The sequence below is a fragment of the Hirundo rustica genome, chromosome 5 (genome assembly GCF_015227805.2).
Source record: "Hirundo rustica isolate bHirRus1 chromosome 5, bHirRus1.pri.v3, whole genome shotgun sequence".
NCBI classification, from domain to species: Eukaryota; Metazoa; Chordata; class Aves; order Passeriformes; family Hirundinidae; genus Hirundo; species Hirundo rustica.
The window spans coordinates 4,738,663-4,765,336 of NC_053454.1; the positions used below are offsets into that span (position 1 = coordinate 4,738,663).

The window sequence follows — 26,674 nt, forward strand, 5'->3', positions numbered from 1 at the left end:
GAATCAGACCCAAGCACTGTGTTCTTCCATGGTGCAAGAAGGGTAAAACTAAAGGAGCAGCTGACTGAGCTTTGGGATACTTTACAAGAGCATGCAGTGACAGGATAAGGAGGAATGGCTTCAAACTGAGAGTAGGTTTAGATTAAATATTGAGGAAAAAAATTTACTGTGGGGGTGATGAAGCACTGGAACATGTTGCCTAGAGAAGCTAACTGCCACAGTGTTTAAAGCCAGGTAGGAAGGAGCTCTGGGCAACCTAGTCTAGTGGAAGATGTCTCTGCCGATGGAAGGGGGTCAAAATGAAATGGTCAGTAAGGTATCTTCCAACCCAGGCCCCTCTATGATTCTATGATTGATTCTATGATTCTTCTGTTCAGTATCATAAGTATTTGAGTGAAATGAAGAACAGGCACTAGGGTTTTATGCTGACGCAGGAAGCCCATCCTGGGCTTCTCAAATCCCACTGTTGTGGGGAGTGTTAGTGTACAAGTGTGGGGTGATAAACCTGTTGTGCCCTCATAGCAGTGGCTGACAGCTTTGGCTTGAAACACATCTTGCTGTGCCTAGGGAAACACAAACATTTCCACTTCTAGATAACGACCTTTCTGTTAGCAGTTTGTCTCATCTATTGGTGAGTTACAACTCCAGTGAAAGCAGAAGATCTTTCATTTATGCTGTGCTGAACCTTGCCTGTGCACAAAAAATTAGTATTGGACATTTTAGAAATGGATCTTCTGTGAATTTCAGCAACAGCCAGCTCTGTTTGCAAACAGCTCAAAGTCCTTTCATACAAGCCTGGTTTTGTCCCATGTCAAAGCCTCTCCAGGAGCCAACTCTCACCATCTGTGCTTCAGTCCGAGGAGGTGTTTGAACCTGCTCTGAACAGACACTCTGCCAGTCAAACGGTGCCAACTGCGAGGTGTTACCCCAACAAAACCCACGCTGAGGAACGGAGCAGCTCAGCCCTTTCAGGCCGTCAGGGCAACAGCGTGACTCCGGGTGCTGAATTCTGCATCTGAGGCTGAAATTACATGGTAGGAAAATTACATGGTAGCTGAGATAACAGCTTGCTGTTGACAAAAAGGGAAGAGCCTGCTTTTCACTCCCTTCAGCCACCATCCACACACAGCCTGGGTATGGATTGTATGCTGGTGCTGGCATTCCCATGACCCTGCGCTGATTCACCTTGCCACGAAGGCAAGAAAAGGCAGTTTCTTCTTGCCAGGTGAGTGAGGTTATACTGGGTCAGCCAAACTTAATATATCTCTCTGAAAGGAGAGAGAAATTTTAAAATTTCATAACTGGCTTAAGCTGCCCTGGTCTAAGGTAGGAAAAAAACGGAGCATTCCCATCTTACGGTCCATGCCTTGCCAAGTTTTCCTGCTACTTCCATGTGTGGCAGAGAGCTGTTCTTTCTGAAAGGAGAAGCAACCAAAAAATTAAGGTCAGTTTTCCTGGACCTTTCCTGAGGAAGGCAGCAAGATCAGTCAGTTGGGAGAGGGAAGGCTGTGGGACCATCTTCCATGGCAGGCTTAACCCAGCCTAAACAAGCTGGAAAAGTGCATTCTAAGCTGGGTGAAATCCCAGTGAAGGCACAGCCCCTCTGGGTGGCAGATGTGTTGATCCAATTAACTGTACTCCTCTCTCATTGATTAGGCATGAAGCAGCTAAATCCAAGACCCATGAAAGTAAAACTTCACCAACACATTGGTGAAACCAATTGGAAGACTGAGAATTTCCCAAACTCTCTTTCTGGTCAACAGCAGGCCATCACATCCCTGCAATTTACGTTCCTGCCACCTCATTTTTTATCCTGCGAACTCCAGTTCGGTGACATTTCCTCTGAATAACACCTGCCTCCCTGCTTGTCTCTGGTTTGACCCGTTGGGTGAAGAATCACTCGGTTTCATTCTGCTTGTGAGAAGGCATCAGCAGGGCTGCCGGCATGCTAATTACACGCAGCTTTTGGAAGGTCGGGATTGTCCTGGAAAAGGGAGGCGCTAGGAACGGCCCTGGGCACAGGGCAGCCACGAGGTGGCACGCTGGGATTTCACTGCCGCGCCTCGCTCCTCCGGGAGCAAGTTATTCGGGAAAAGCAGGCAGATCTTCAGTGAGGTTATGTAAAACACCATTCCTGTTAACATCCATCCATCCTGCAAGAACAGGCTTTGATTTCCACATAAGTGGCTAGTGAGATTCAAAGTTATTGTCATATGACTGAAATAGATCTCTTATGTCAGTCAGTCGAAACAGAATGGAGGATGTGAGTCATGCTTTGCAAAAAGCAGGAAGTTTGGTTTTGTTGGCACAAATTTTTTAATACAGAGAGAAAATTATAGGGCTGTATTGCCATGTTTGTCATAAGGATTCCAGAATAACGTTGTCCATCCCTTGGAAAAATGTTTCCAAAACAAAAAAAAATAAGAGCTTTTGCATTCTGATTATTCATTATTCCTCGGTGCCACAGAACCTAGGAGGAGTCTAGAAGAAAACGTGTACTCTGGTGAGAACTGCCAGATCCTCCCCAAAATAAAAGGCTGCATTTGGAAGGTGGCTGCTGTGGGGCGGGGGCTGGGAGGGGACACGAGAAAATGAGGTCATGCTCATCATGGGTGTGAGAGGGACACTGGCACGGGGTGGTTCTTGTTTTGCCTTAGGTGTAATAAACCTTCATGGCCCAGCACAAAGGTAGAAGTGCAAGTCTAGCCGTGACATATGCCAATATTCTGGAACTTTCTGGGGTCTGTGGTTATGTCTCTGAGTCCCTCAAATAACTGGTGGGACAAGACTTAAGTTACTGTAGAAAGCATGGCAAGGAGTTAGCTTTTCTTCATTGTCTAGAAATACAATGGAGTATAAAATTTAACTAAATTTACCCCTCAATGTGACTGTTCAAAACATCACCACTCAAGAAAAATGAATTTAAATGCAGACGGGTCCAGGGGAGGGCAAGTTAGAGCAGAGAGCCAAATGAGTAAGGGAAGAATAAAAGCCTTTGGCTTGATTTGCCTAGAGAAACAAGGAATTTGATTAGTCTCTATAAACATATGAATGGGTAGACACTCAAGAGAGAGGAGTTATCTAAATAAAGAAAATAGTAGCACAAGACCATATGGGTACAGTAATAAAATGTCATTTAAGTTACTAAAAATGACATGTGCCATTTGGCATATGGCACAAGATAAATTCTTTTGGACTTTGTTATAATGAAGGAAGTAAAAAAACCCAAACAAAGATCCCTGGAGTGCAGTTCAGTGGTTGGCTGGGGAGCAGTGTTTGTGACCTGAGTTTGCATACATTTGGCACCCTAAAAGAGCTGTATTTCCAAATGATCAGAAAATAAGAGCACAAGGAGGAAGAAAAAAAATTAGGTAAAAGTCTAAAAATGACAATTATGACCTCTTTTCAAAGAATTCATTGGGTAATCAAAGAGCCACAACTTCAAAATCAAGAGAGAAAAAACCCCATTTTATTAAAAATTGGAGAGTGTGAGTAAAATTAAAAAAGAAACAGCCAAAATGGAGAAAGCAGGAAATAAGAAAGTGTTGGTATAAATGAGAAGCTGTGAGAAGCAGAGTAGTTATTGGAAGTGAAGCACATCAAAGGAAATCCATAGCTGGCAAGGCTAAATCCCAGAAAACCCTAGAAGTGAGTGGTACAGGCCCATTACTAGATGGACATGATTAAAATGTCAATAACAATGCAGAAGTGTTCATTGAACATTTATGATCTATGGTTGTAAAGAAGCAGGAAGATACATGTGTGTGGGGGGGTCACTTGACAGCGATGTGATTAATTTCAGTGCATTAGTGACCAACGGAGCCCTTCTCTTCCAGGGATAACTGTGGCCCAGGAGGCTGGAAACAGCTGACTGCAGAGACCCCTTGTGTGTTGATGTTCCTCTTTCGTGAACCTTGATAGACCAGGGCAGTTCTAGGAGGCTAAAAAAGTGCCAGGTTGGTGCGTGTCTTCAGGAAAGGAGGCTGCATGATACGGAGCAAATGTAGATTTAATAACATCAGATTGATGGATAATGTTCTGGATAAATACCAAAAAAGGGTGTTATGTCACTCATTAAAGAATTAGTAATGCCGGTCAGAGGTCTAATAGAAATCTCATTTCGTGCTTCTAAAAGACAACAAATAATTCAATTTCCTCCAAAAGGTGTAATAAACTTTTAAAAGCATTTTAACTTGGAACTGCACAATATTTTAATTAAACAGGTTAATAAAACAGTGAAGAATACATTAAACACTGGTTATAGAGATTATTTTCTTATAAGTGGTTATAAATCACTATTAAATAAGGCTATTTCTAATACGACCTTCCAGGATCACGTGTGCTGTACTACACACATACGTAATCAATATTTTCATTAGTCATCTGGAAGTAAATACAAAATCAGCCCTAATCCAATTTGCAGATGACAGCCTCATCAGTCGGGTGGTACCATCACGGTGACAAGAACCGTTCTTCAAAATATGGTAAACTGTCTCTGGAAAAAAAAAAATGGGGGAAAACTAACCTTGAAGGGGGCAACGATATATCATATATATCATTCATATCAAGTATACCATAATCAGAGACTCACAGAATGACTCGGGTTGGAAGGGACCTCAAAGACGATCTCAGTCCACCCCCTGCCACTGGCAGGGACACCTTCCACTAGACCAGGTTCCTCAGAGCCCCATCCTACCTGGCCTGGAGCAATTCCAAGGACAGAGCATTCACAATTTCGCAGGGCAGATCTGAGAACACACGGAGGGAATAAGAGTTTAAGATACTACAGGGCTTTTCTGGGGCTGCTAGGACACCTGGCCATGTGCTGTGGCTGCTGGTCATGGGCCTGTGTGTGCTGGGACGGGTGGGCACAGAAAGCCCACAGAAAGGTGGGCTCACCTGGGGTGAGGTCCTTTGGGGTCAGCACAGGGCCGATTTCGCTGTCAGGGGTACGGTTACCTGTACCCTCCAGAACATTCCGGAGGGCTACCACCGATAGACAGAATCAATTCGGCTTGGCAAGACCTCAGAGCTGACCGAGTGCCACCTCTGCCCGAACACCCTCACATTTCCACTCCTCCCTCGGTGCCCCCGGGCGGTCACTCCCTCACGGCCCTGTTCCCGCCCGACGAGTCCATTCCGCTGAGGGCTGGGGGAAGCACTTTCCGCCCCCCCCCCGCGCCGGGTGGTGCGCGCCGCTGGCCCCGCCCTGCCGGCGCCGAGGAACAGCCACGTCTCCAGCCCGGCCGGGGAAGGGGCGGGGCCGCACCGCCCGCGCGCCAGCCGGCACCCAATCGGCGAGCGGGCCGGTGAATCATGCGCTCCACGATTGGTCACCGCGGCGGGAGAGGAGGGGGAGAGAGCGGCGTGACTCCGATTGGTCCGGCGGCCTCTGTTGACAAACACCCAGCTCCTCCCCTCCCCTCGCCGCCGGGCGCGCCAATCAGGAAGAAGCGGGGCGATGAGCGGCGTGGCGGCGGACCAATAGGATTCGTGTCCGCCTCGTAGGGGCGGGTGCGCGCGGGGTGCCGGTACGTGGCGGGCGGGCGTGGCGCGGTGGGCAGGGCTGCGCGCGCGGCGGGCGCCCATTCTGTGGCGGCGACAGCGGGGACGGCCACGGCGGCGTTCATGTCCTAACGAGTGGCAGCGGCGGGCGAGCCGGGCCCCTCCATGCGGGGGCCGCGGGGCCGCAGCGCTTTGGCCGCCTTCGCGTTGCTGGTGCTGCTGGGGGTGGCGGCGGGCGGCCCGGAGCCGCCGCCGAGCGATGTCGCGGCTATGGAGGCCGCGTTCGGGCTGGGGGCGGCAGCCGCTCCCGCCGCTCTGCCCTCTGGTTCCGCGGACGTGACAGTGGAGGACGATGAGGGCAGTGTGGCCCCCTCGGCGCCCGGAGAGCAGGAGGCTGAGAGCAGCGGAGAGACCCGGACCGGCAGCAGGTGAGCGGGGGAAGGCGGTGACTGGGGTGGGGATCAGTGCCTGGGGCTAAAGGGGGGGTTCAGTGCCTGGGTGAGAGTGCGGGGTCGGTGTCTGCGGTGAGGGTCATGCCTGGGACTGGTTGGGGAAAGTGTCGGTGACTGAGACGTCTGTCGGAGACTGGAGTTCCTGAGTGGGGGTCTTTGGCTGGGTGGGGTTCACTGACTAGGTGGGGGTTCGGTGTGGGGCTGTTGAGGTGGCGTCAGTGCCTGGGGAGGCTGGGGGTGTCGGGAATCAGTGTCTGGGTCTGGTTAGGGGCAGTGTCAGTGATTGGTATGGGGGTCAGTGTCTGGGACTCTTGAAGGGTGTCTGTAACTGGGGAGGGGGTCTGTGGTCTCAGCGTGGAGGTGCCGGGTCCGGTGTGGGCGTGCTGGGCGGGGTCAGTGCCTCAGGGGACAAGGGTGCAGTGTCTGGGGGTGCTGCAGGGGACACGACTGTGTCTAGGCTGGGAGTCAGCAGCTGGGGGTGTTGGGGAGAGGGCTACAGCGTCCCGGGGGTCGTGTGTGGGAAAGGGACCGTGCAGGAGTGGGCTTGGACCGGAACAGCGCTGGGATGGGTCGGGAGTGTTGGAGTGGGAAGAGGAGAGGGGAGGAGGGAGAGTAGCGCTGCAGGGGTTATCGTAGATGGAATGGTGCTTGGGAAAGCGGTGAAATAAGGGTGTCGCAGGCTGGTGCGTGGGGCTGGTCTGTGGGACACCCAGGGAAGTGGCCCAGGGCCGGAGGAGAGGTGCAGGGAGAAGGGGTGGGACAGATGAGTCCCGTGATGGGGCTGGAGTAGCGCTGCAGAGGTTGACAGGCTGCACCGTGCGGCAGGCAGTGACAACGAGGAAAAGAACTTCGGGACCTCACCAGTGCTGAGGTGCTTGTTCTTCACGCGGTTGTTAGCAAGGAGAAAGGCTGTCTTAGTTCTTAGACAAACAAGCTGCCGGATGTCGCGCTGTGTGACATCTGCTTACCCTGCTAATACCGCGTCTCGATCCCTTCCTTGCCTTGGTCCCGTGTGGCAGTTCTGTGCCTGCGGCAAGGAGACCCTAAAGCATCTGCAGTCTAAACTCTTCCCAATACCCGCAGCTCACCGTTGTTCCGAGCGCGCTGTCCCTTCCTGTCATCGTTTTGTTTTAAAGAAAATGCCGTTCCCCCGCGCACTTAATTGTCTGTTCAGCACGGACACTGGGGTGTGCCTGAGGGGAAGCCAAACATGCGAGGCAAATTGATGAACAAGTTTCAGAATATAACGAGGGGAAATAAAATACTTAATAACTGCGCGTGGCAAGAAGCTCCGGCGAAAGGAAGACTTGAATGACTCAAGTGGAGAAATGTTACTGAGCTGATTCCAGTCTGATTCTGAATTGGCTGAGAACGATGAGGTGATAAGCCACAGCTTAAAGGAAAAACAGCATGACTAAATGCCTGCTGTATTTGAAAACATGGAGATGAATATCCCAAAGCTTGCTCTTAGTATGCCTAAGCATTCACTTAAAACAAGAAACTGGCTGATAACTTGGCACCTTGTTTTCTTAGAGGACAGTCTTTCCACTTAGCAACAGGATCATTGTTTTGTATATCAGGTGATCAAAATACCACCTGGTTTATTGCAATTCTGCTGTGTTCAGTTTTTGATAGGACCCTTGTTTATTTAGCCTGGAAATTTTTTAAAAATACATTTTCTGTTTGCCTTCTAGAGCTAAGTAGAATACAGTAAAGATGTTCAATGTAGTAAATTAAGCCTGAGATTAAATGTAGCTGCTCTGTAATTGATTAGCATGTAGGAACAGATTTGCTGTCATCAAATAAAAATAGAATGGCTGCCTGGCCATAGTGTTTGTCTGCATTTCTTTATTTTTTTATCTGTGTTTCTGAGATCTCCACTTATCTCAATTGTTCTTCAGCAATACCCAAGCAATATAGAGGTCAATATAATCTGAGAAAAAAAGAAAAAAAAAAAAGCACAAAACCAAAACCCTAGCTGTCTTTGCTGTAGGCAAATGGTTCAAAGATTTTTTGTTTGTTTGTTTTTCTGGCAGAAAATAAGAGGGTTAGTGATTTGCTGTCCTCTTCACATACAAACATGCAGGAGTTGCTGTTGGAATAGCTGCTTCGAGTTCAAATTTAACAAACAGCCGTATTTGCAATGTCCCAATGAACTGTTGAGGGGTTTAGGTTTGAGGATTGTTTTAAACTGAAACAGGAACGGTGGTAAATGTACCGACATGACGATAAGTTCTGCTTTGTTTTTCTAACAAAAACAACTCACTTGAATAAATGCAAAGTTTGATGTCGTAAAGGGTGTAGGTGAACTAAAGAAGTGTTCCTCCTCTGTCCTGTTTACAACTTCCCTTGCTCTCTTTGCCCTTTTGTTTCTAGGTAAATCATACCTTCACTTCTGTAAGGTAGAACAGTGCTGTGCTGAGGCCTCTTGATCACAGAAAGTGGGCTGTGTTTATTATGGGACACCAAGAAAGGTTTTAAGGCCTTTTTGTCAGTGTATCTGGAAGTTTGCAGTAGGTATTTTGCATCATTTCAAGGGGTAACATTATCACTGCCCTTGAATAACAGGTTCCTGTCTGTGAGCAAAAGAGGGTAGGAACTGGTGAGAAAACATTTTTACTCAGCCATAGAGGCTGTTTCTAGATAGTTGGGGCCAGGGGCATGTGTCCAGATATGTTTTCATAGTGACAAAGTGCACATAACATCTAACCATACAACATTAGCTTGTTCTCTGCCAGCTGCTCCAATTACTGATATCTCTGTATGCTCCACAAAGTAGCTCCTTGCTTTAGGCCTGCTGTTGGCCATCTGTAAGGGCCCAGAAGGGATTTTTGTCTTCTCCATCCCTTGGTTCACAACATATTCCAGACCAGCAGCTCAAGGCAAGAAGTGCAGGTCTTCATTTTACTGATGTTTATTTTTCAGGCGATGGATTGTTGGATTGAAGTGAATGCCTTATTTCAAGTAATTTCTGTTTGTATCCTTTTTTTTTTTGTTCTGGTCCAGGTTTGTGGAGATTAATGAATTATGATTTTTTGGTATCATTGGACCTTTTTTCTCCTTCTTTTGTATCCCTGTGATGTGATTCACTCCCTAGTATAGTCTGTGATTTACTGACAGCAGGTATTGACACAGCCTTGATGCTGTTTGTCTCTGTCTTCACTTCCTTGGTGGTATAGTTGTAACTTTTGACCTTAAGCTGGGTAATACTTTGTGTTCTCCCTTCTCAGAAGGGAATCTGATTTGGTAGGGTTCTCAGAAAACCTGTGTATTCCTAGAAGCTGGCTTCTTTGGTCAAGGCAGTCTTTCAGATTTACCCCAGTCAGGAAGTGATGTTGATAAAGCCAGCGATAAGGTGGTGTTTGTCAGAGAATGAAAGAGTTTATCAGGCCTAGCCAAAATAGAAATTGAGTCAGGAATTCCTTTTACTTTCAGTTTGTCAATCATTTAGCCCAAAGACGCATCAAAAATACTGCTTTTTCAGTTTAGTGTAATGGAATTACAGGAATTGCAGCCCTGACATCTTGAGCCAGCAAAGGCTGGCAAACAGGTGACTGAAAGAACTCTCTTTATTCTGGAACTGTGGCTGTATTCTGCTCGTGTTTCTAAGAATTTGATGTAAGAAATGGCATAAAGCACTGCAGTAAACCCACAGGGGCATTGTGGGGTGACAAGAAGCAAGTCACCTGCCTGTTTGTTTTTAAGCTCTGAAATATTTTCTTGAAGTAGTTGCCTAAATTGTTTTTATCATAATGTTTTATTTAGTGCTTAATTAGACTACCTGAGCAACAGAAAGGTCTCTTGTCACTGCTTCATGCTCCCAGTACACAAAGCTGCAAGCACTGGAATCTCACAGAGAAAGGGAAGGGAAAATCTGACAGTGAGAAAGTGTAACTCTGGAGAGAGTCTTGGGCACAAATCTCAGATCTTACACCACGCAGAGTTCAAGTGATGGGGTTTTAACTTACTGGAGTCCATCAGAGAAGGGGAGAGCAGGTATTAAGATTTTAATTCCTAGACAAATAGAGTAAAGAATTAAGGATTCTATCAGAAGAGTAAGGAGTTACAGCTTATTTTTGCTAGTATGTGGTATTGCTGAAGAGCAAGATGAAGTTGGAACCAGAAATGTTGTTATTTAGTTGAAAACGAATCACTTATTAAAAAAGCAGAGAGAAACTGATGTTTTTCTTACACCTGGTCCTAGTTCTAAAGGTGGCCACGCCTAAGATTTAGATATAGCTGGGCTGATGTCTCATGGAAGTGTTTGCTCAGTAGGTGAAACAAAGTCCGTTTTACAGCTGGGGGCAAACCCTGAGTGCGCCCAAAAAAAGCCAGGATTTTTACAGTGTGCAGAAGTGGTTGGTTAAACCAGTCCCTCCAGGTATGTGCTGCTGGCACAAGGGTTCCCCACGCACCCCTGCTCTTTCCTAATCAGCTAAACTGAAAACTGGAGTGTGGTTACGGCACGGTTTGGGTGGCTGGAGGTCAGGTGCAGGTACAGATTCCAAAACCGCTGTCTTGAGTGGTGCTGGAGAGGCTTAAATAGTGAGGTAACTCCTAGGGAAGGTTGAGGTTTGCATCTGGTGGGGAAAGATTATACAGAAATGTAAGATACAAAGGCATGAAACATTTGTTACTTGAGGGAGAAGTCAAACAGGAAGAATTAGATAAAGGAAAACAATGGGAGTACACGGGAAGAAAACATTTCACAGCGCAATTTTAGGATTTGTCTTCTCTGCAGTATGGCTGTCAAAATTCCCTTCATTCTAGCTGCATTTCTACCTCTTTTTATAACCTAGTTGTCAGGAGGATCAACATAAAATTTAAGTAGACCCACTTGGAATAATATTTTATTTTGCAATGCTAGAGGGTTTCAGATAAATTGCTTTACCATAAAGCAAACAGATTGTGTTAAATATGTGTCCAAGGCCGTGTGTGAGCACTTATTTGCAGTACTTGAAAATAGTCATCTCCTGCAATCTAGTTTATTATTAACCCAGTCTTCATTTCTGTACAGTTGGAAAAAAGTGTTTGTAATCAGCTTATAAAAACATGTCTTCTACAGTGCAAATATTTGCACAATTGGTATTTTTCTAATAGTTTCTTAAACTTAGCTTTTGGAGGAATGTGATCCTTGGCCACCTTCAGAAGTAGGAGCTGCTATGGCATTTTTGGAGCAGGTTTAAGATACCTTTATTTTTCTATTTATTAGTAGTGTAGTGCTACAAGCATTATAAAACCCTATATATTGTGTGGGTTACTCTGACATGTAAACTGGCCATGTTTTGCATGACCTTTGTTAGAGGTGATGTAATGTGCCGCTCTCCCTGAACACGTTTTTAGATCGTGATTTCAGGTTTTCCCTCCTTAAAGCAAACTAATAACCCCCATCATTTCCTCCCTAAATTCCTTGTTACTACGCCATTAACTTTGGACAAGTGAATGTATTTGGCCAGAGTTCTACACAATAATTTATTGTCCCTTATTGTTTAAAGTAAAGATTAATATACGTCTGTGTGTGCACTACTAGCCCCCTGCCCTTTCACCCTCACCTGAAATTGGTTAATCTCCCCATCAGTTTCTTTGCACAGTTCCTTATTCTCATTGAAATCAGTGACTATAAAGGTCCTTCCGGGTCACCAGATCCAGCCCCCCCTCAGTGCGAGCAGCCTGTAAAGTCATCAAGTTCTACTCCCTCTGCCTTTGAAGATTGGTGAGCTGCTGCAAGCCAAACTGACAACACAATCCCAGCTTTTTTCAGGTCAGAAAGAAACAATCTTCAAGGGGAAAAAAAAAAAAAAAAAAAGAAAAAAAAAAAGGCCTTTCAGAAAATGCCTTGTCAGTGCTTTGTCTCTGATGTGTTATTTATTTTGTTTGTTTGTTTTAATGCTGGAGCTCTAACACAACCAGAAATGTTTATTCTAATTGTACAGCTCTGTAAGAAATAAGATTTACTGAAATTGAGAAGCTTCAGGCACTGTAGAAATCAGCAGCCAGCCTGCCATGGCCCTGTATCCCTAGACACCAGGGTACTTAAAGCCTAAGCTACAAAACCCAGTTTTGCTTTGTGGTCTGCAGGCATTGGAATTGGTTGTAGTGCCCTGTGTGTGCCTTTGGAGGGACTTTTTTTATTCAGAGACTTACAAAATATCCCAGAAGTTCTATATTTCATCCAAAATCATTGGAAACTTAGTTGCAACTTAATATTTTTTACATCCTGATTGGCTGGGTTAATAGTTTTGGGATTAGGTTGTTTTGAAAGGTTGTATTAAAGACCAGTTTGGAAATGACTGGAAGAAGTGGGATCCATTCTGTTTGTATAAATATCTCCAAAAAGATGATCTCATTCAGTATTGTAGTAGTAACATCTGCATGCAAGAGCAAAAAGTCAACTGCCTTCCCCTGAATTTCAACTCTGAAAATGTCTTACAGCATGGAAATTAGTTTCTGACATCCAGGCAGAGACTTCAGCTCTTCTACTCTATTGTGGGTCTAGGTAGAGCTTCCCAGTGGAATTGCTTTTCTGCAGAATATAGAGACTTAACTTAAGGGTTGGAGTTGGGTTTTACTGAGCATGGAAAGCAGCTAATAGGTGAAGTCCCTCCTGCTGTAGTTTTGACTGTGAACGTTTCCAACTTGCAGATCTCTAGTAATTATCAGCACTTTGGATGGACGAATTGCTGCACTGGATCCAGAAAACAGTGGGAGAAAACAGTGGGATCTGGATGTGGGATCAGGTTCTCTTCTGTCATCCAGCCTCAGTAAACCAGAGGTAAGGCTTAATTTCTTTCCTAACTAAATCTTTTTAAATGGAATTGTCTGTAATAAAAGGAATACAGCTTCCTCCCTCTTTGGTAGATGTTAAATAATGGAGCAAACACCTACGAAACTTTGTCAGTACTGTTCTCAAACTTTTTTTTTTTTGAGTGTTTACATCATGTTGCCATTTCAAACCAGAGTGTGTCAGCATTTCAGCCCTGGGATTGACGTATTTGATAACTATCAAACTAGATGATGTAACTGAGTTGGGGAATTGTATGTAATTGCTAATTGAAAACAAGTTACTTGTAATTTCAAGCAAATGAAAGGATCATCTGCTTTGTATTACTAGGCTATGTCTTGGCAAGTACTGGCTTTTTTTTTTTTTTTCCCCTCAAGAAAAGCAGAAGTCCTTGTGACTTAGCAAATGAACAAAGGATTGTTTGGGGTGTTTTATACTAGATAAGCAGGCTTCTTGTGAAATAGAATGTGTTAGCAATTAAACAGAGTGCTGAAGGTCACCCTGAAGTACTGAGTTGCATCACTTCTTGCTGATGAACTGTAAGAAGAAAATATACAATTCAGTTTCTTGTTTGATGCTATTGGCCACCATCAGTTTCAATAAACTAGGCTGAAAGTTAGAGGGTTTTTTCCTTTTTTTCTTTTCCCGCACTAGGGAGATCTCCGATTCATTCTCTCCTAGAATTAGGAGGAATAAAAACACCGACAAAGAGGTAAATTGTGATGATAACACACCACAGAGGAGCACAGTCCTTCCCTGTCAGGGATGGTTGGATTTGATGACCATTCCTGTATTGTGCTTTTGCACAATGAGCATCAGAGAATGAAAGTTGAGTTCAGGATTATTCAGACTGCATGAGTTTCTTGCTTGTGGTTCTTTGTTGCTGTCTGTGGACATGACCTCTGTTGCAGTGTAAAGAAGTCAAAGGGAAGATGTGGTCTGTTGCTGTGGTAGTGTTAAGTATGAGAGCTGCTAATGAGTATCTCAGGTTGCAGAAGTAATGTGAGTGTTTACTCACATTCCTTTGTTTCTGAGAGAGAATTTTATTTATGGATGCAGCTTTGTGAGATTTGTTCAGGTGTATTTTTGTGGTTTAGAAAAAACACTGTAGGAAAGAAGAACTTTTCCCCCAAAATACATTTGAGAGCATAGCTTAAAAGAATACAGAAGAGAGAACTGTAGAGAGCTCTGTAGGGTGGAAGGTGTCAATGGTAGTGTGATCCTTCACAAATATTCTCAGAAGTAGATACATAGAAGACTGGTCTGTTACCTGTTGCTGCAAATAGTTTCTGATGACCACATGACCAGTGGTTATGAAAAACACACATTTGAAATCTGTGCAACTATAAACTTTATTTTTTCACTATAAGTTACATCACAAGCCCAGGTTTTTAAAGATTTGGGAGTGCAAGCATTTCCAGTGATAGATGTGTTTTTGCAAATATAGATTTTGTCACTCAAATGTCTGTCCAGAGTTTTGATATTTTTCCAATGTAGTATGACTGTAGAAACGAAAGGTTGGGGTTTAGACAACAAAATTCATAGTTTGTCCATGTGATATTTAATTCCCTTCTGTGATTACAAGTCAGTAGGTTGTGGCAGTCATAAAAATACATTTTTTTAAAGAGCATTTGTTATGGGTAGAGGAAGTTGGACTTTCAGATGGGCTTTTAGATTGTTTAATTTCTACAGCTGTGGCCAAAGACACTGAGGGATTTTGGCAGTTAAGATGCAGAGCCTATGAGATAACTAATTTTGGAAGGAAAAGGTCATTAGGCCTTTTAGAAGCTGTTAAGCATTATGAATATGGGCCTTTTTAGACTTACTGTCATGTAAACAAATGCTGTTAAGACAATTTAACAAGAAACATGATGAAAAGTGATGAATGCTCTGAATAAACTGCATTTAAATATTTAAATGTTTAATCTGCTGTCAGTAATCAGCTGAAAGACTTCATGCAGTCAGTCTAGATACTTAAGTGAGTAATTCACCTCATTAAAATGGGTGGGAAGAGTCTGGTTTGGGTCAAAATACTGATGTGGGCATGTGACCTGTTGAGTTTTATTCTCTCAAACTGAGTCTTGAGGCTTTTCCTTCCTCTTCCTCTTCCTCTTATTTTTGACATATCAAAAGTTTCTGTGCTAGCAACCACAATATTCATCATAAAGCAGTAACATTATGTAAGCTGTTAAATTACATCTTCTTGCAAGAAATGGCAGATGAGAAACTCTGTTACACTTGCAGGGACAAAGAGTTGTGTTTTTTCAATGAAAGGAAAGTGTGTGCTGCTGGGTCTTAATTGTTTTGATGAGGATTTTTTTAACTATCTGAAGTGTGAGTATAATGAACTGTGGTTCCAAGTCCTGGTGCAAAAGCTTGGATTTAATTTACAAGTACCTTTTAAGAATAGACTTTAGATCTTCAAACTTTTAGTGTTTAACAGAACTGTAGTTAACTTCCTTTGCCTAACTGTAAAATGTCAACCTGGCTGTCTGGAGCTCATGTGTTAATTAGGAAAGTGAGGCAGTGAAATTTCAAATGTTCCAGCAGCTCTGTCAAACGCTTCAGATCTTGAAACTACTGCTTAAGACACTGACAAGTGAGATGTTCATCATTTGTCATGTGAACAGATCAATTAGAAAGGAAAGGCTGCTGAAGTATTAATTGTGTGTCTGGGTAACTAAAATGCTCAAATTCTTTCCTTGGCTCTAAGCTCCAACATAAACAAATCATGGTTGGGGTGCCAATGCTGAAAAGTTGACTCTGCAGTTCAGGCTTATGTGTGAGAATTTAAAAACTCTGTTTCCCTATCCATTATTTAAAAATGGAAAACCTTTCTCCATAAAAGCCTGGTTACAACTCCAGATTTTCCTGTTACCTGCACGTAAAGATTGCCTGATGAAGTTCACAGTAAAATCACTGAATAATAACTTTCTAAAAGGGAGCTTAATTTTAATAAAAACACTTTGCTCGTTAAAATTTGGGTTTGTAATTAATACACTGTCCATACTTACAAAATAATACTTTTGGGAGAAGCAGCAGAAATAATGATGATTAATTATAGTGAAAGTGGAGAGCTGCTTCAGAAGCAGTGGGAAAGATTCATAGCACATCGTTTGCTGATGAGGATGGTTCATTCTTTTACCTGCAAGCTTTATACTAAATTACTTAATGGGTACCAGTCAGAGTTGTTTCAGTGCTCTGGGCAGAGACTACACTGGGATGGACTCCATAAAAGTTCCTGGTAGGCTTGGGCTGTTCCAGACTAATCCCTAAGTAAGCATCTTATTTCCTTATTTGAGACACTGAAGATCATGGGACAAAATCAGTTTCGGCTCACAAGGCTGACATTTATAGCAGTCAGAGTAAACATACCAGTGTATCCTGGAAAAATGGAATAATTTAATTATGCCATGTCACCAAATCTGTCAACATCCTTATTCCAATAAAGACATTCATGACCTTTGTATTGCATTGTGTGTATGTATGTATATATATATAAACATAAATATATTTTGTGTGTGTGTGACAGCCACATAAAATCAACTTTTCTACAAACTTTGACATCTCTGTCATCCTTTTTGGATGTAGAAGTGGCATATTTTTGTGGAACAGCCTAGTATTACACTTTTTCTCCAGAGAAGTATGGAAAGGTGGAGAAGTTGTATACTGAAGTCATCTGCAAACTCAGCTCATTGTTGGTGAAGTGAACCCCACAGAGACTTTGAGCAGGTTGTTCCTTTTTTGCTTAGAGCAGTGAGCTGAAAAAGGATTTTGAAATGTCAAAAAATTCCACTAGTGACTGGATTTAATGTACAGTATGAGTGTATCTTCTTTCTTTTTTCTTCCTTTTATCTGCATCATAAACCCTTCCAAATTTTCAGTGCTTTGGCTTCCCCAAAGAAATACAGAATTCTGCTGTGAAGTGTCCAGACACCTGGGACTCTGAGGTACTGACTTGCCTGCACTTTGCTGCAATTTGGATAAGGCAACCTCTGTGCCCAGGCAAGCCAGAGAAGAGCTCAAATCTGTCTTGGGTTGCTTTGGGAACACAGGAGGAAACTCAGCAATTCCCATCCTTTGACCTCTTACACTCTGGAATAGAAGAAAATGCAAAATCCACATTGAAATGGGTCAGAGCAAGGCAAGAGGTCAAAATGCCCTTTGAGGGGCTTGAATTGTGAATTCTGTTACATGCCCTCCCAGAGATTCAGGGAGGGTAAATAATTTAACAGTATCTTTGACAGCATTAGGAAAGTCTCACCCACCACATACAGCCCTGCTGCAGCAGTATTTTATTAGTTTGAATAAAACTTATGTGTTTGTTTCGTTCATGACTTTCTATTATAGTTATTTTTCGGTTGAGTCACTGTCTGTAAATATCATCCAAGGGAAGGCTGATAGTGTTTGTCTTGGGTATGGTTGGGGAACACTTAAGACTGTCAGACACTTGAGTGAAAAGGTTATTATAGCAGCTGTTAAATGCAGTGATGAATATTAGGAATTTATATTAATCCTGCATAAAATTGTTCTGATTCTGCTAACATTCACTGGCCAAATAAAAATGAAATTCTTGTCAAACTACACAGACATTCCAAGAAAATGTCTTTGTTCTGAATTCTGCTTAAAAATGAATGCCTCTGTCTAAGTTCACTGTTAGTAATTTTAACTCTTAAATCTTGGATGCATCTGGAATGGGACACGCCAGCAACAGAAACAATCTTTCTTGCTTAGCACTTGGAAGAGTCTGTGCATCATCCAGGCAGCTTGCAGGAGGGTCAGACTTTCATATACAGAGAATAGCAAGTTGGTTCTCTGAGGTGTTTGTGTACAAAAGGTTCTTAGGGGACGGTTTTACTCAACAAAGAATAAAATATTTTAAATATCTATTCATGCTGTAAAGTGACTTTCCAGCTGTAATATGTTCTGAGCAGATGTAAAGCACTGAATTGCCACTCTTTTCAAGCAGGCAGGTTTGCTGGTCTGGTTATAGATGTGATTAAACCAGGGAAAATATATTTCCTTGTAGGTAAACTGATATAATTTTAGTTGTCTGAAAGAGTATTCTAGTGCCCTGTAGTGACCTTTATTTTTGTGTACTCCTGAGACATGTAGAACCACCAGATGCTTAGATAGTTGGAGGTGTCACTCCTGTAGGGAAAGACTGGCACATCAGCTGGTTCTCAGTCATACAGATTTTCTATAATAGACGTGAAATTAAACTGTGCTAAATGAAATACAAGATGTGGAGATTGATAATAGTGGTTTTGTTGAAGGTTGGAGGTGACCAGTTTAAAACTGAGAAAACTATACTAAGATATCCTGTGACAGGTTATCAACTGCCATCTCCATTCCACTGCAGGGGAAGGAAATGTGATTCTTCCTTGCCTTCGGGTAGAGAGAGAGAGAGACAGATTAGTGTCTTAAATGGTCCTGGAAAAGCTCATAATGAATTAGAAGTGAGTGTCCAGAATTGTACTTCAAAGGAAGATAAATTCTAATTGCAATTGAGGCAGGGAAGGCTTATTAGGGCTATCAAGGGGAGTGGAGCCTGTGTTTTGCAGGAAGAGAATGGATGTAACTACTCTTTAACTACATGGATATATTAGCATTCCTGATGGCACAAGTGGTTCTTTTCAGTTCTTTTGCTGGAAATACACACGTGTGCATGAAGAGGTGACATGCAGCGATTTCACTAAGAGAGACCTGTGGATTCCTGAGTACAGATTTTTGTTGCTTTCTTGGTGAAACTAAAACATAATTTACAAATCTCCTGAAAATAAACTTCTAGTGCTGGTTAGTGGACAAAAAATAACACCAAGGGACTAACTGTTTTAAAATACCTTGATAGCTGGAAGTGTGCTTTGATAAGAAACACAACCAACTTTTTTAGTGGGAAATGGTAAACTTGAGGAAAAGGGGGGTATTCCTGACAGCTGCTTGAGCTGAGTTGGTGCTTAGTGTGATGCAGCAGCATCATACCATCATCACACGTAGGGCTGGTAGTTAGACAAGTGGTGTTACGTATTTATCAAAACTGCACATCTTCAGTCCTTGTAGTTTGGTGTCCTGTTCAGTTAAAAAATCCAAAAGACTTCCTGGAGCTGCAGCTCGGTGGCTGCCTTGCTGACACTTGTAGTTAGCACCGATGAAGCCCTGAGGAAGTGCTGACACGTGTCCTTTCACTGTGCTTTAAGGATGTTTTGGAGGATGACAGCTTCCAGCAGGGGACACATGGGCAGCTACAGAACAGGATACTGTGGCTTGTGTGATACCAAATCTCTCAAGATCTCAGGTGATGCTCTGCCTTGAGCAGAGCCAGGAAAGTTTCTCAGAGTTGCTCTGTGTATGACCACCTTTCATCTCATGCTCACAGCCATAGTCAAAATGCTCCAAATATTGGAAAGACTTTTTACCATCCCCATTGTCTCTGGGATTTTATTTTCTTTTTATAGAATAACAGAATGGTTTAGGTTGGGACAGGCCTCTAAGATTACAGAATTACTGAGTCCAAGTGTTAACCCTGCACTACCAAGGTCACCACTAACCCACATCCTTCAGTGGCACATCCACTTTACACCTCCCCAGGGATGGTGACTCCACCACTGCCCTGGGCAGCTTGTTTCAATGCTTGATCATCTTTTCAGTGAAGAAAGTTTTCCTCAGAGCCAATCTAAACCTTCCCTGATGGAACTTGAGCCCATTCCTTCTTGTCCTATTGCTTGTTTCTTGGGAAGAGATTTGACTCCTCTCACCTGGTTAAAACTTCTCTTCAGGTAGCTGTAGAGAACAATAAGGTCTTCCCTGAGTCTTTTTTTTTTTTTTTTTTTTTCTTCTCCAGGTTAGCTAACTGCAGCTCCCTCAGCTATTTCTTGCAAGTCTTGTGGGTCTGGACCCTTCACCTCCTGGGTCGAGACAAGGGCAGGAAGAGAGCTTGTCATTGAATTGTGTATGGCCCACTGCATGTTTTGCATTGGTTGTTTAGCAGTTTTGGTGTTTACAGATACTAAAATGGATCAACTCTAGTACCTAGACAAATATCAGTTTCAGGTAATGGATAACTTAGATAGTTGGAATTCAGCTGCCTGGTACACAAAAATGTAATTTATTCTGCCCTAGAGCTTCTTTTTAACTTTCAGGCTATATCTTTAGCTGTATAAAGAAGGGCCCATTTCAAGGGTTAAGCATTTTAGACAGTTCAGCAAATCATTCCTCTAGCAGCACAGCCGCTGACATCTCATTTCCGAATTTCTTCTGGACTTTGTGCTCCATAAGGAGGTAACTATTAATCTTTGTCAGACTCGATGGATGTTTTCGTGCTCTCTTTCTTTGCTTCCTTGAAAGAGGAGACTGTTATTTGTCGTGTTCTATTCTCCTCCTGTATCAGGCTATTTTCCTATAGGAGTTGCTCTGTGACTTAGTTTTTCACATGGGCTCTGTGTCCTTATATGCAAAACCACCCTGTCCATGCTGGGCCATGGGAAGAAACACACAGGGTCCAGCAGAGATCAGTTTGAATCCTGGTCTCCTGAAGTGCCACGAGCTTCTACTATTGCCCCTGCATGGATGCCAGGTGCCCACCAAAGGCACTGTCACATCCCTCCTCAGCTGGACAGGGGAGAGAGAAAAATCTATTGTAAAAGGCTCCTGAGTCAAGATAAAGGCAGGGAGAGATCATTCACCAGGCACTGTCATGGGCAAAGCAAACTCGACTCAGGGGAAACCAGTTTTATTACCAATACAACCAGAGCAGGATAAGGAGAAATAAAAACAAATCTGAAGAACACCTTTCCCCACCCCTCCCTTCTTCCCAGGCTTATCTTCACCCTGATTTTCTCTACCTCCCCCCCCAGAGTGGTGTAGGGCGAAGGGGCATGGAGACTGCACTAAGTTCAGCACATGTCTCTGCCACTTCTTCCTCCTCAAGGGAGGACCCCTCACACTTTTCCCCTGCTCCAGTGTGGGGTTCTTCCCACACCTGTAGCCCCCCACTACCAAATCCTTGCCATGCAAACCAAATACAAGTACCAATTTTGTCATGGTGGCTGATGAATTTCTGTGTAGAGCCTGTTTCTGGAAAGGCAAGTCTTTGGGTAATTTTTTTTTTTCCCACTAATCCAATCCTTTATGTGCTGTTAGTTTCAAGGAGCTCAGTGATGGGCTCGGTAGCAGCAGCACCAGTTTGTCTCAGAAAGCACTGCTCTTAAGTTTCGGAAGACTTGCAGTCTTATTAATAAAACTTGCCATGTAAAAGAGGGGGATGGAATAATGTCAAAATAAAGTCTTTCTTAAAGCACCGTGCAGTTGGGTTTTTTTATTATTATTATTAAGGAGAACAGTTTTTAAAAGTCTGTTACCATGGCAGCAGAGCAGGCTGGCATCTCTGTATCTCAAAACCTCAAGTCTTGTTTGACTATGATTAAAGTAACGGTGGTTTTCCAGTTTGCTTGTCTTCAGAGGAAGGCTCTGTGTGATTGCACAGCAAACAGTGTTTGGTTCCTGATCTCTTTTGAAGCTGGGGTGGTCTAGTTAGCATGCTGCAGCTCCTCAGATTTCCTGTATGGCCCTTCAGGGGAGGGCAGAGCAGGAATAATTCCTTTAAGGGCAAACTCAAGCTGAACAAGATACTGTGCCCCTGGTGCTGGAAAGGAGAGTATAAGTCTCAAGTTGCTGTGCTGCTGTCATCTGTTGCTTTTTACACTGTTTGTGTTTTTAAAAGAGTTTTGTCGGGACCCTGGTGCTTACATCTGATCAGATTTTAAGGTCTGAAGTGTAGAATCATGACAGAGGTACCAGCTCTAGTCTTTTTTTAAAGTTGTTGGGAGGATGTTGCAGGTGTTGCTTTGAAGAGAGAGAAGAAAGGAGTTTTGAAATGAGTTCTCTAGTACTCATCCAGGCACAGGGTTACAGCATCACTTCACACAACTCATCATAACAGAAAATACAGGCCCATGGAAGTCGAATTTATTACTCTTTTCCATGTATTCATGAAAAATGAAATAGAAACTACCGACTTGTGGAGTATGGGGGATGATGGAAGGAGGAGAAAGACTGTAATAGATATAAACTTGTGTCATAAGGTACTTAATGTAGGCAGGAGTCAGGGACCAGGTTTGGTCACTTGATAGATGCTGTGAACTGTTGCTGGGTGAACTGTACAACCTGATGTTACAAATCAGCCTGAGCATTGAGAAACATCTCTGCTCACTGTTGCTGTGCAGTCCTGGTGTGCTCTTCCAGGCTGTCACACCCCAGCTGAGGTCACCTATTTCCATGGCTTCTCTGATGTGCCGCCCTGGCTCGCACCTCTGCGGAGCAGGAAGGCCACCTAATCCCACCTCTGTAAACAGCTCAATAAAATACTGATTATCTGATGTCCAGGTGCAGCCTTTCTCACGGTCCTGCTCTCAAAGATGGTTTGGCCACGTTCAGTGCTTGACACAGGAGGTGGTCAGGAAAGGTATGCACTTCGTAAACAAGAGTAGTGCTGAGATCAGAAGTGGCGGTACTCAAAAAAAGGAAAAAATTTCTAGACAAACAACAACCTGTCTGTTGGTATTTCCTGCCTCAGCTTCCTCTTTGCCCTTGAACGTGTCTCAGGTTGTTTTACTGATGTAAATCATGGACTTCTTTCACAGTCAATTTTCTTTTTCCTGGCTGGTTGAACAGCCCTGTGTGTTTTGAAGAATATTTGTTCTTTTACCAGTGCTTTAGGCAGTCGAATAGCTCAACAGCCTTCATTTTTCAAAAGATTGTGCTTGTGTCTGGGTCTTTGTTCTAAGGAAGTGGAGATGTTGTGGGCCTTGCAGAAGTTTGAAGACTCTGGTTGGCCCCTTCATCCCAGTGTGCTGCTGTTTGATTAGAGTTTGCCTGTTAGTAACAGTACACTGTCATCCTTGTAGTGCCCTGTGCTTCAGGATTTCTGCAGGTAGCTGGAGGCAAAACAGATGAATCAGCATGCTGAAATCTAAGGTGAGGAGGAGAAATAACCTCTTCCATTGGAAGGGAGTCATAAACCCACGGCTCTGTGCAGATAACCTTCCTGCATGCGTAACAAGAAAAAAAGGAGACAATAAATCAGTTCCAGCCCAGCCCAAACTAGGGATATCCAAAAAATTGTGTGTGTGTATGTATATCTGTATATATTTGTATTACCTGAAAAATCTGTAAACATTTGCAGTAGGGATACCTGTGTTACTGTCTGTCTATGGGTTTGTGCTTTTAATTAGTTTGTTTGTTTTTTTAATGTGGAGCATACCAGCTTGCCTTCACTTTCCCACATTTCTTTGTGCAGACTCTTGTTTCTACCCTTCAGAATAAAGCTGCCATATGTGACTTTTAATATGCTGCCTAGATTAATTTTAAAGAGTCTTAAAAGATATAGTTCTCAGTGAGAAGTAGTTTTCTTAAGAGCTTGCTTGATGTTGGCTTTGATCCTGTTTGTTACAGTGATCCTGTTGTAGGGATAATCATAGAGGGGAAAAAAACCTGGTACCCTTATCATTTAAGATCATGTAGGTTGGTCTTAGTTAATTAGCAACCAGAAGGAAGCTCTTGCAGCTTATAGTAACAGTGAGATTTGAAAACTACAAGCAGAAGTGTTAAAAAAACATAACGACATAAAATCCTATTTTAAGGAAAATATTTCACTTGTGCGTGGTTATTTCCTTGGAGTTAGTAGATGGTCCAGCCCATCTGTAAACAATAATATTGACTGTTTTGGCACCAGACTTGACTCAGATGTGTCTGCACGTGAGCAGGCTTGATTTTTCTGTTTCAGACCATAAAAAGTGTTAGGAAGGGGGTAGAATGTCACGCTTGCTGTTAAACAGCTCCTGGAAGCTTTAGTACTTCAGCTTGTTTTGATCTCTGTTTACACATTTTTTCTTTTTCTTTCTTTTTCTCTTCTCTCCACCGCTATAAATCAGCGGCTTCCCGCGCCTATCAACCTGCCGTGGCACCTGGCGTACGGTGCCCTCCTTTCCAGTAAAGAGTCTAGACAGCAAATTCCCTGGAAGCGTATGCCATTCCAGATCGTTATGCCTTTTTGCTTTTTTGTGGAGGCTTTTTAGAAACTGCATTACCTCACCCGTCGGCCTGGAGATTGCGCAGCCCGCGCCGCTGATAGGGCTGCAGAACCCCGCGCAGAGCCAATGGAGAACTTGGGCTGCAAACTCTTAATGAGCAAAAGAGCAGCGGCTCATTTAGGGCTCCACAGTTAATGTGGGGGCTTTTTTTAAGTGTTACTTTTGAAAGACGAGCCACTTAACAATTATGTGCCATATTGCTGACCAGTGAAGCTGAACAAATAGCTATTTACATTGACAGATCAGAGGAATGTGTAAGTGCATCGTGGTAACCTACATTTTCTGTGCCAAGAGATTTGCAGCTGACTGCCTGGGTGACTCACTCCTTGGATTAGGAGATGAGGTAATGCTTTTGAGATACAGGGTGATGTCATTCCTTTACCTGAGCCGCATGCCGATGCTAGTTGCTAGTACTTTCAAGGAAAGTCCCTTTTCTGCTTCTGATGTGCTAGAGAATGAGCTGCATAATTCAGATAGTTGTTTTTGTTATTAATGTCCTTCCAAAGCCTCTGGCTGAACTGCTCTTTTGAAAACAGATGTCACCACAAGTGGCCACAAATGCCTTTTGTTACACATGTATGTGGGCACCTGCAAGTGGCACATTTGCATACCTCCCCAATTCTTCAAATAAAGCTATTTTGTTAAAAGAAGACCTTGGTGGTAATCAGGTGCTGTCTCTTATCAGCACTGTGTCATGTAATCCACTTATAGATAGAGTCATCTTAAAAGAAGGTGATTTTTTTTCCAGTGTTCTGTTTCTGTAGTGAAATAGCTCATTTGTGATTGTTAGTAACTTAAATGTTTCACTTGCACTTAGGGTCAGTTTAACCATATCCACTCCTGCTCTGGCATTATCCTTCGCTGCAACAGCTTTTCCTGCTTCCTGTGCTTCCTTTCCTGATGTGTTCATGGACAGCAGCTGTGGCTTTTCTCAGCTTTTCCCTCCCAATGTCACCCAGGACGTGCTGCTCCTGTGGAAGCCCTCAAGGTTGGGAGCACAGGCAGGTGATCAGCAGAGCTGACCAACAGTGTCATCGGTCCTCTGCAGCTTATGGGGGCCAAGCATTTAACAGTGGAGCAGGCAGAGAGCCACTGTCAAGGAATTTTCGAAGCCATAACCTGATTTGATCCATATATTGGGAGCATACAGGTGTGTGTTGCTGAGTCAGCTTCTTGCATCTTGGAAATTTGGGTGTGGTTCCTAGAAATGGCCAATGTATGTGTGTCGTTTCTTTTCTGGTGGAAATTTCTTACTGGGGCCCTGGAGCAAGAGCTTTGGGACTGGGGAAGCACTTAAGGTGATGTGTGTCACGCTGTCCCCAGAGCTTGCAGGTGCCCACAGAGTCTTCCTTGCTCAGCAGCAGTTCCTCAGCAGTTCACACTACTGTCTCCATTCTTCACAAACCATGGAAGCCATCTCCATGCTCCAGCCCTTGGAGCAGAGTATTTCATACTGGCGTGGGCCTTCAGACTACTTGCATGTGTGTGGATCATGTGCAGATCCATTCAGAGGATTTGTTACTGCAAAGTAACAACTGCACAGGCTAAAAGTTGTCATCAGAATTATTATGGGCTTCTGAAAGAATATATTACAGAAACATTTTGTGGTATTACTCCTCTGTGTTGAAAGTTTTAACAAGGTCCTTCCACCATGGTTACAGCTCCAATTTTGGCACTAGCATTTTGGTTTTAAAAAGGTGTTTTCCAAATCTTCCCAGTCTTTCGTTTCTGAAGACCACAAGGTTGCTCTTGAATATGAATGTTTATATAAACATTATTTGTTTGCTTTATTCGTCCAGCGGTCAGGTGATCTCTACAAATGACACCCCCCATCAGAATATTTGCTTTTTTGTTGGTTTATTTCTCTGTGTGTGTATAGGGCTGTGTGTGTTTATTTTTCCTTTGCAATAGTTGGCCATAATGCAACATTTGTGTATCACATGCAATGTCTTTTCCAGGATGTTTGGCCTTTATTGCCATAAGGTAAATAACTGAGAGGGAAAGAACACACCTAGTTTTGCTTTGTAAAGAGCTCCACAGCTAATCTCAGGGGTTTATTTTTATCATCCCTCCAATTACACACTGTGCTCCTGAGAGGAGTTTTTGTTTCAATTCTCTGTCATCATGAGGCTTTTAAAAGCTGGAAAGCCTCTGTCTTGGTTCCTTTAGGGATCTTAAATACCAACAGTGTCGGGTAACTCACCTGAATTTTCTCTTTAAATGAGCTGTGTTGAACAATGCTTGAGGAAATATTAGTCATGACATGCACACCTCTACAACATCTGTCTTTCCCTCCCTGTTTAGGTGAATCCCAACTTTGCTTAATGCTGTTTGCTCAACTCTGACCCAGATAGAGGAATAAAAAGTTCCATGTTAGATGGAATTTGAATCTTGCAGAAGTTGTGGTTTCAGATCCTCATAGTGGCTCCAGAAATAAAAACAAGAAGAAACCTGTCTTGTACCACTTTGTAATACACCTCTGTGCCTTGGAGTCTGAGCGGGAATATTTTTTCCGATTGGCTAATACACATGTACCGGAAGTAGTCTCCAATTCCTAATGTGTCGAGTATCCGAATTTAATGCAATTATTTTGTAGCATACTGCCCAAATGGACAGAGGTTCTGAAAAAGCACTAAAACCTCCCGTGTTAATCCACATCCTCAGAAGCTAAGATTATGTGGATTACAGTTTCTCACTGTTCTTGATGGGCACAGCCACTGTGGCTCCACAGCATTAGTTACGGTCCATCATGCTGATAATGAGTTTCTTAATAAGTCCCTTAGTACTCACTGACAATGACTCATACTTCCGAACTAGGATCTCCTTGAAAATCTCTGTGTAATGGATGA

General features: G+C 43.3%; 1 protein-coding gene and 1 long non-coding RNA gene across 3 annotated transcripts in view; one reads left to right on the forward strand and one right to left on the reverse strand.

The window, feature by feature from the left end:
- Positions 1-4,405: 4,405 nt before the first annotated feature.
- LOC131378557 (uncharacterized) lies at positions 4,406-5,020 on the reverse strand. Its single transcript, XR_009207851.1, has 3 exons — positions 4,900-5,020; positions 4,592-4,748; positions 4,406-4,495 (listed from the first exon to the last, which is right to left on the reverse strand). It is a non-coding gene; the product is annotated as an uncharacterized LOC131378557 (long non-coding RNA).
- A 718-nt stretch (positions 5,021-5,738) lies between these two features.
- The window catches only part of EIF2AK3 (eukaryotic translation initiation factor 2 alpha kinase 3), a 42,433-nt gene continuing 21,497 nt past the window's right edge, over positions 5,739-26,674 (forward strand). The window contains exons 1-2 of one of the 2 annotated variants that reach the window (XM_040064683.2): positions 5,739-5,933; positions 12,600-12,729. In XM_040064683.2, the coding sequence (XP_039920617.1) occupies positions 5,776-5,933; positions 12,600-12,729 (288 nt within the window). In that variant the 5' untranslated portion in view covers positions 5,739-5,775. The remainder of the gene's footprint in view (positions 5,934-12,599; positions 12,730-26,674) is intronic. The other variant, XM_040064684.1, reaches the window with a different exon arrangement.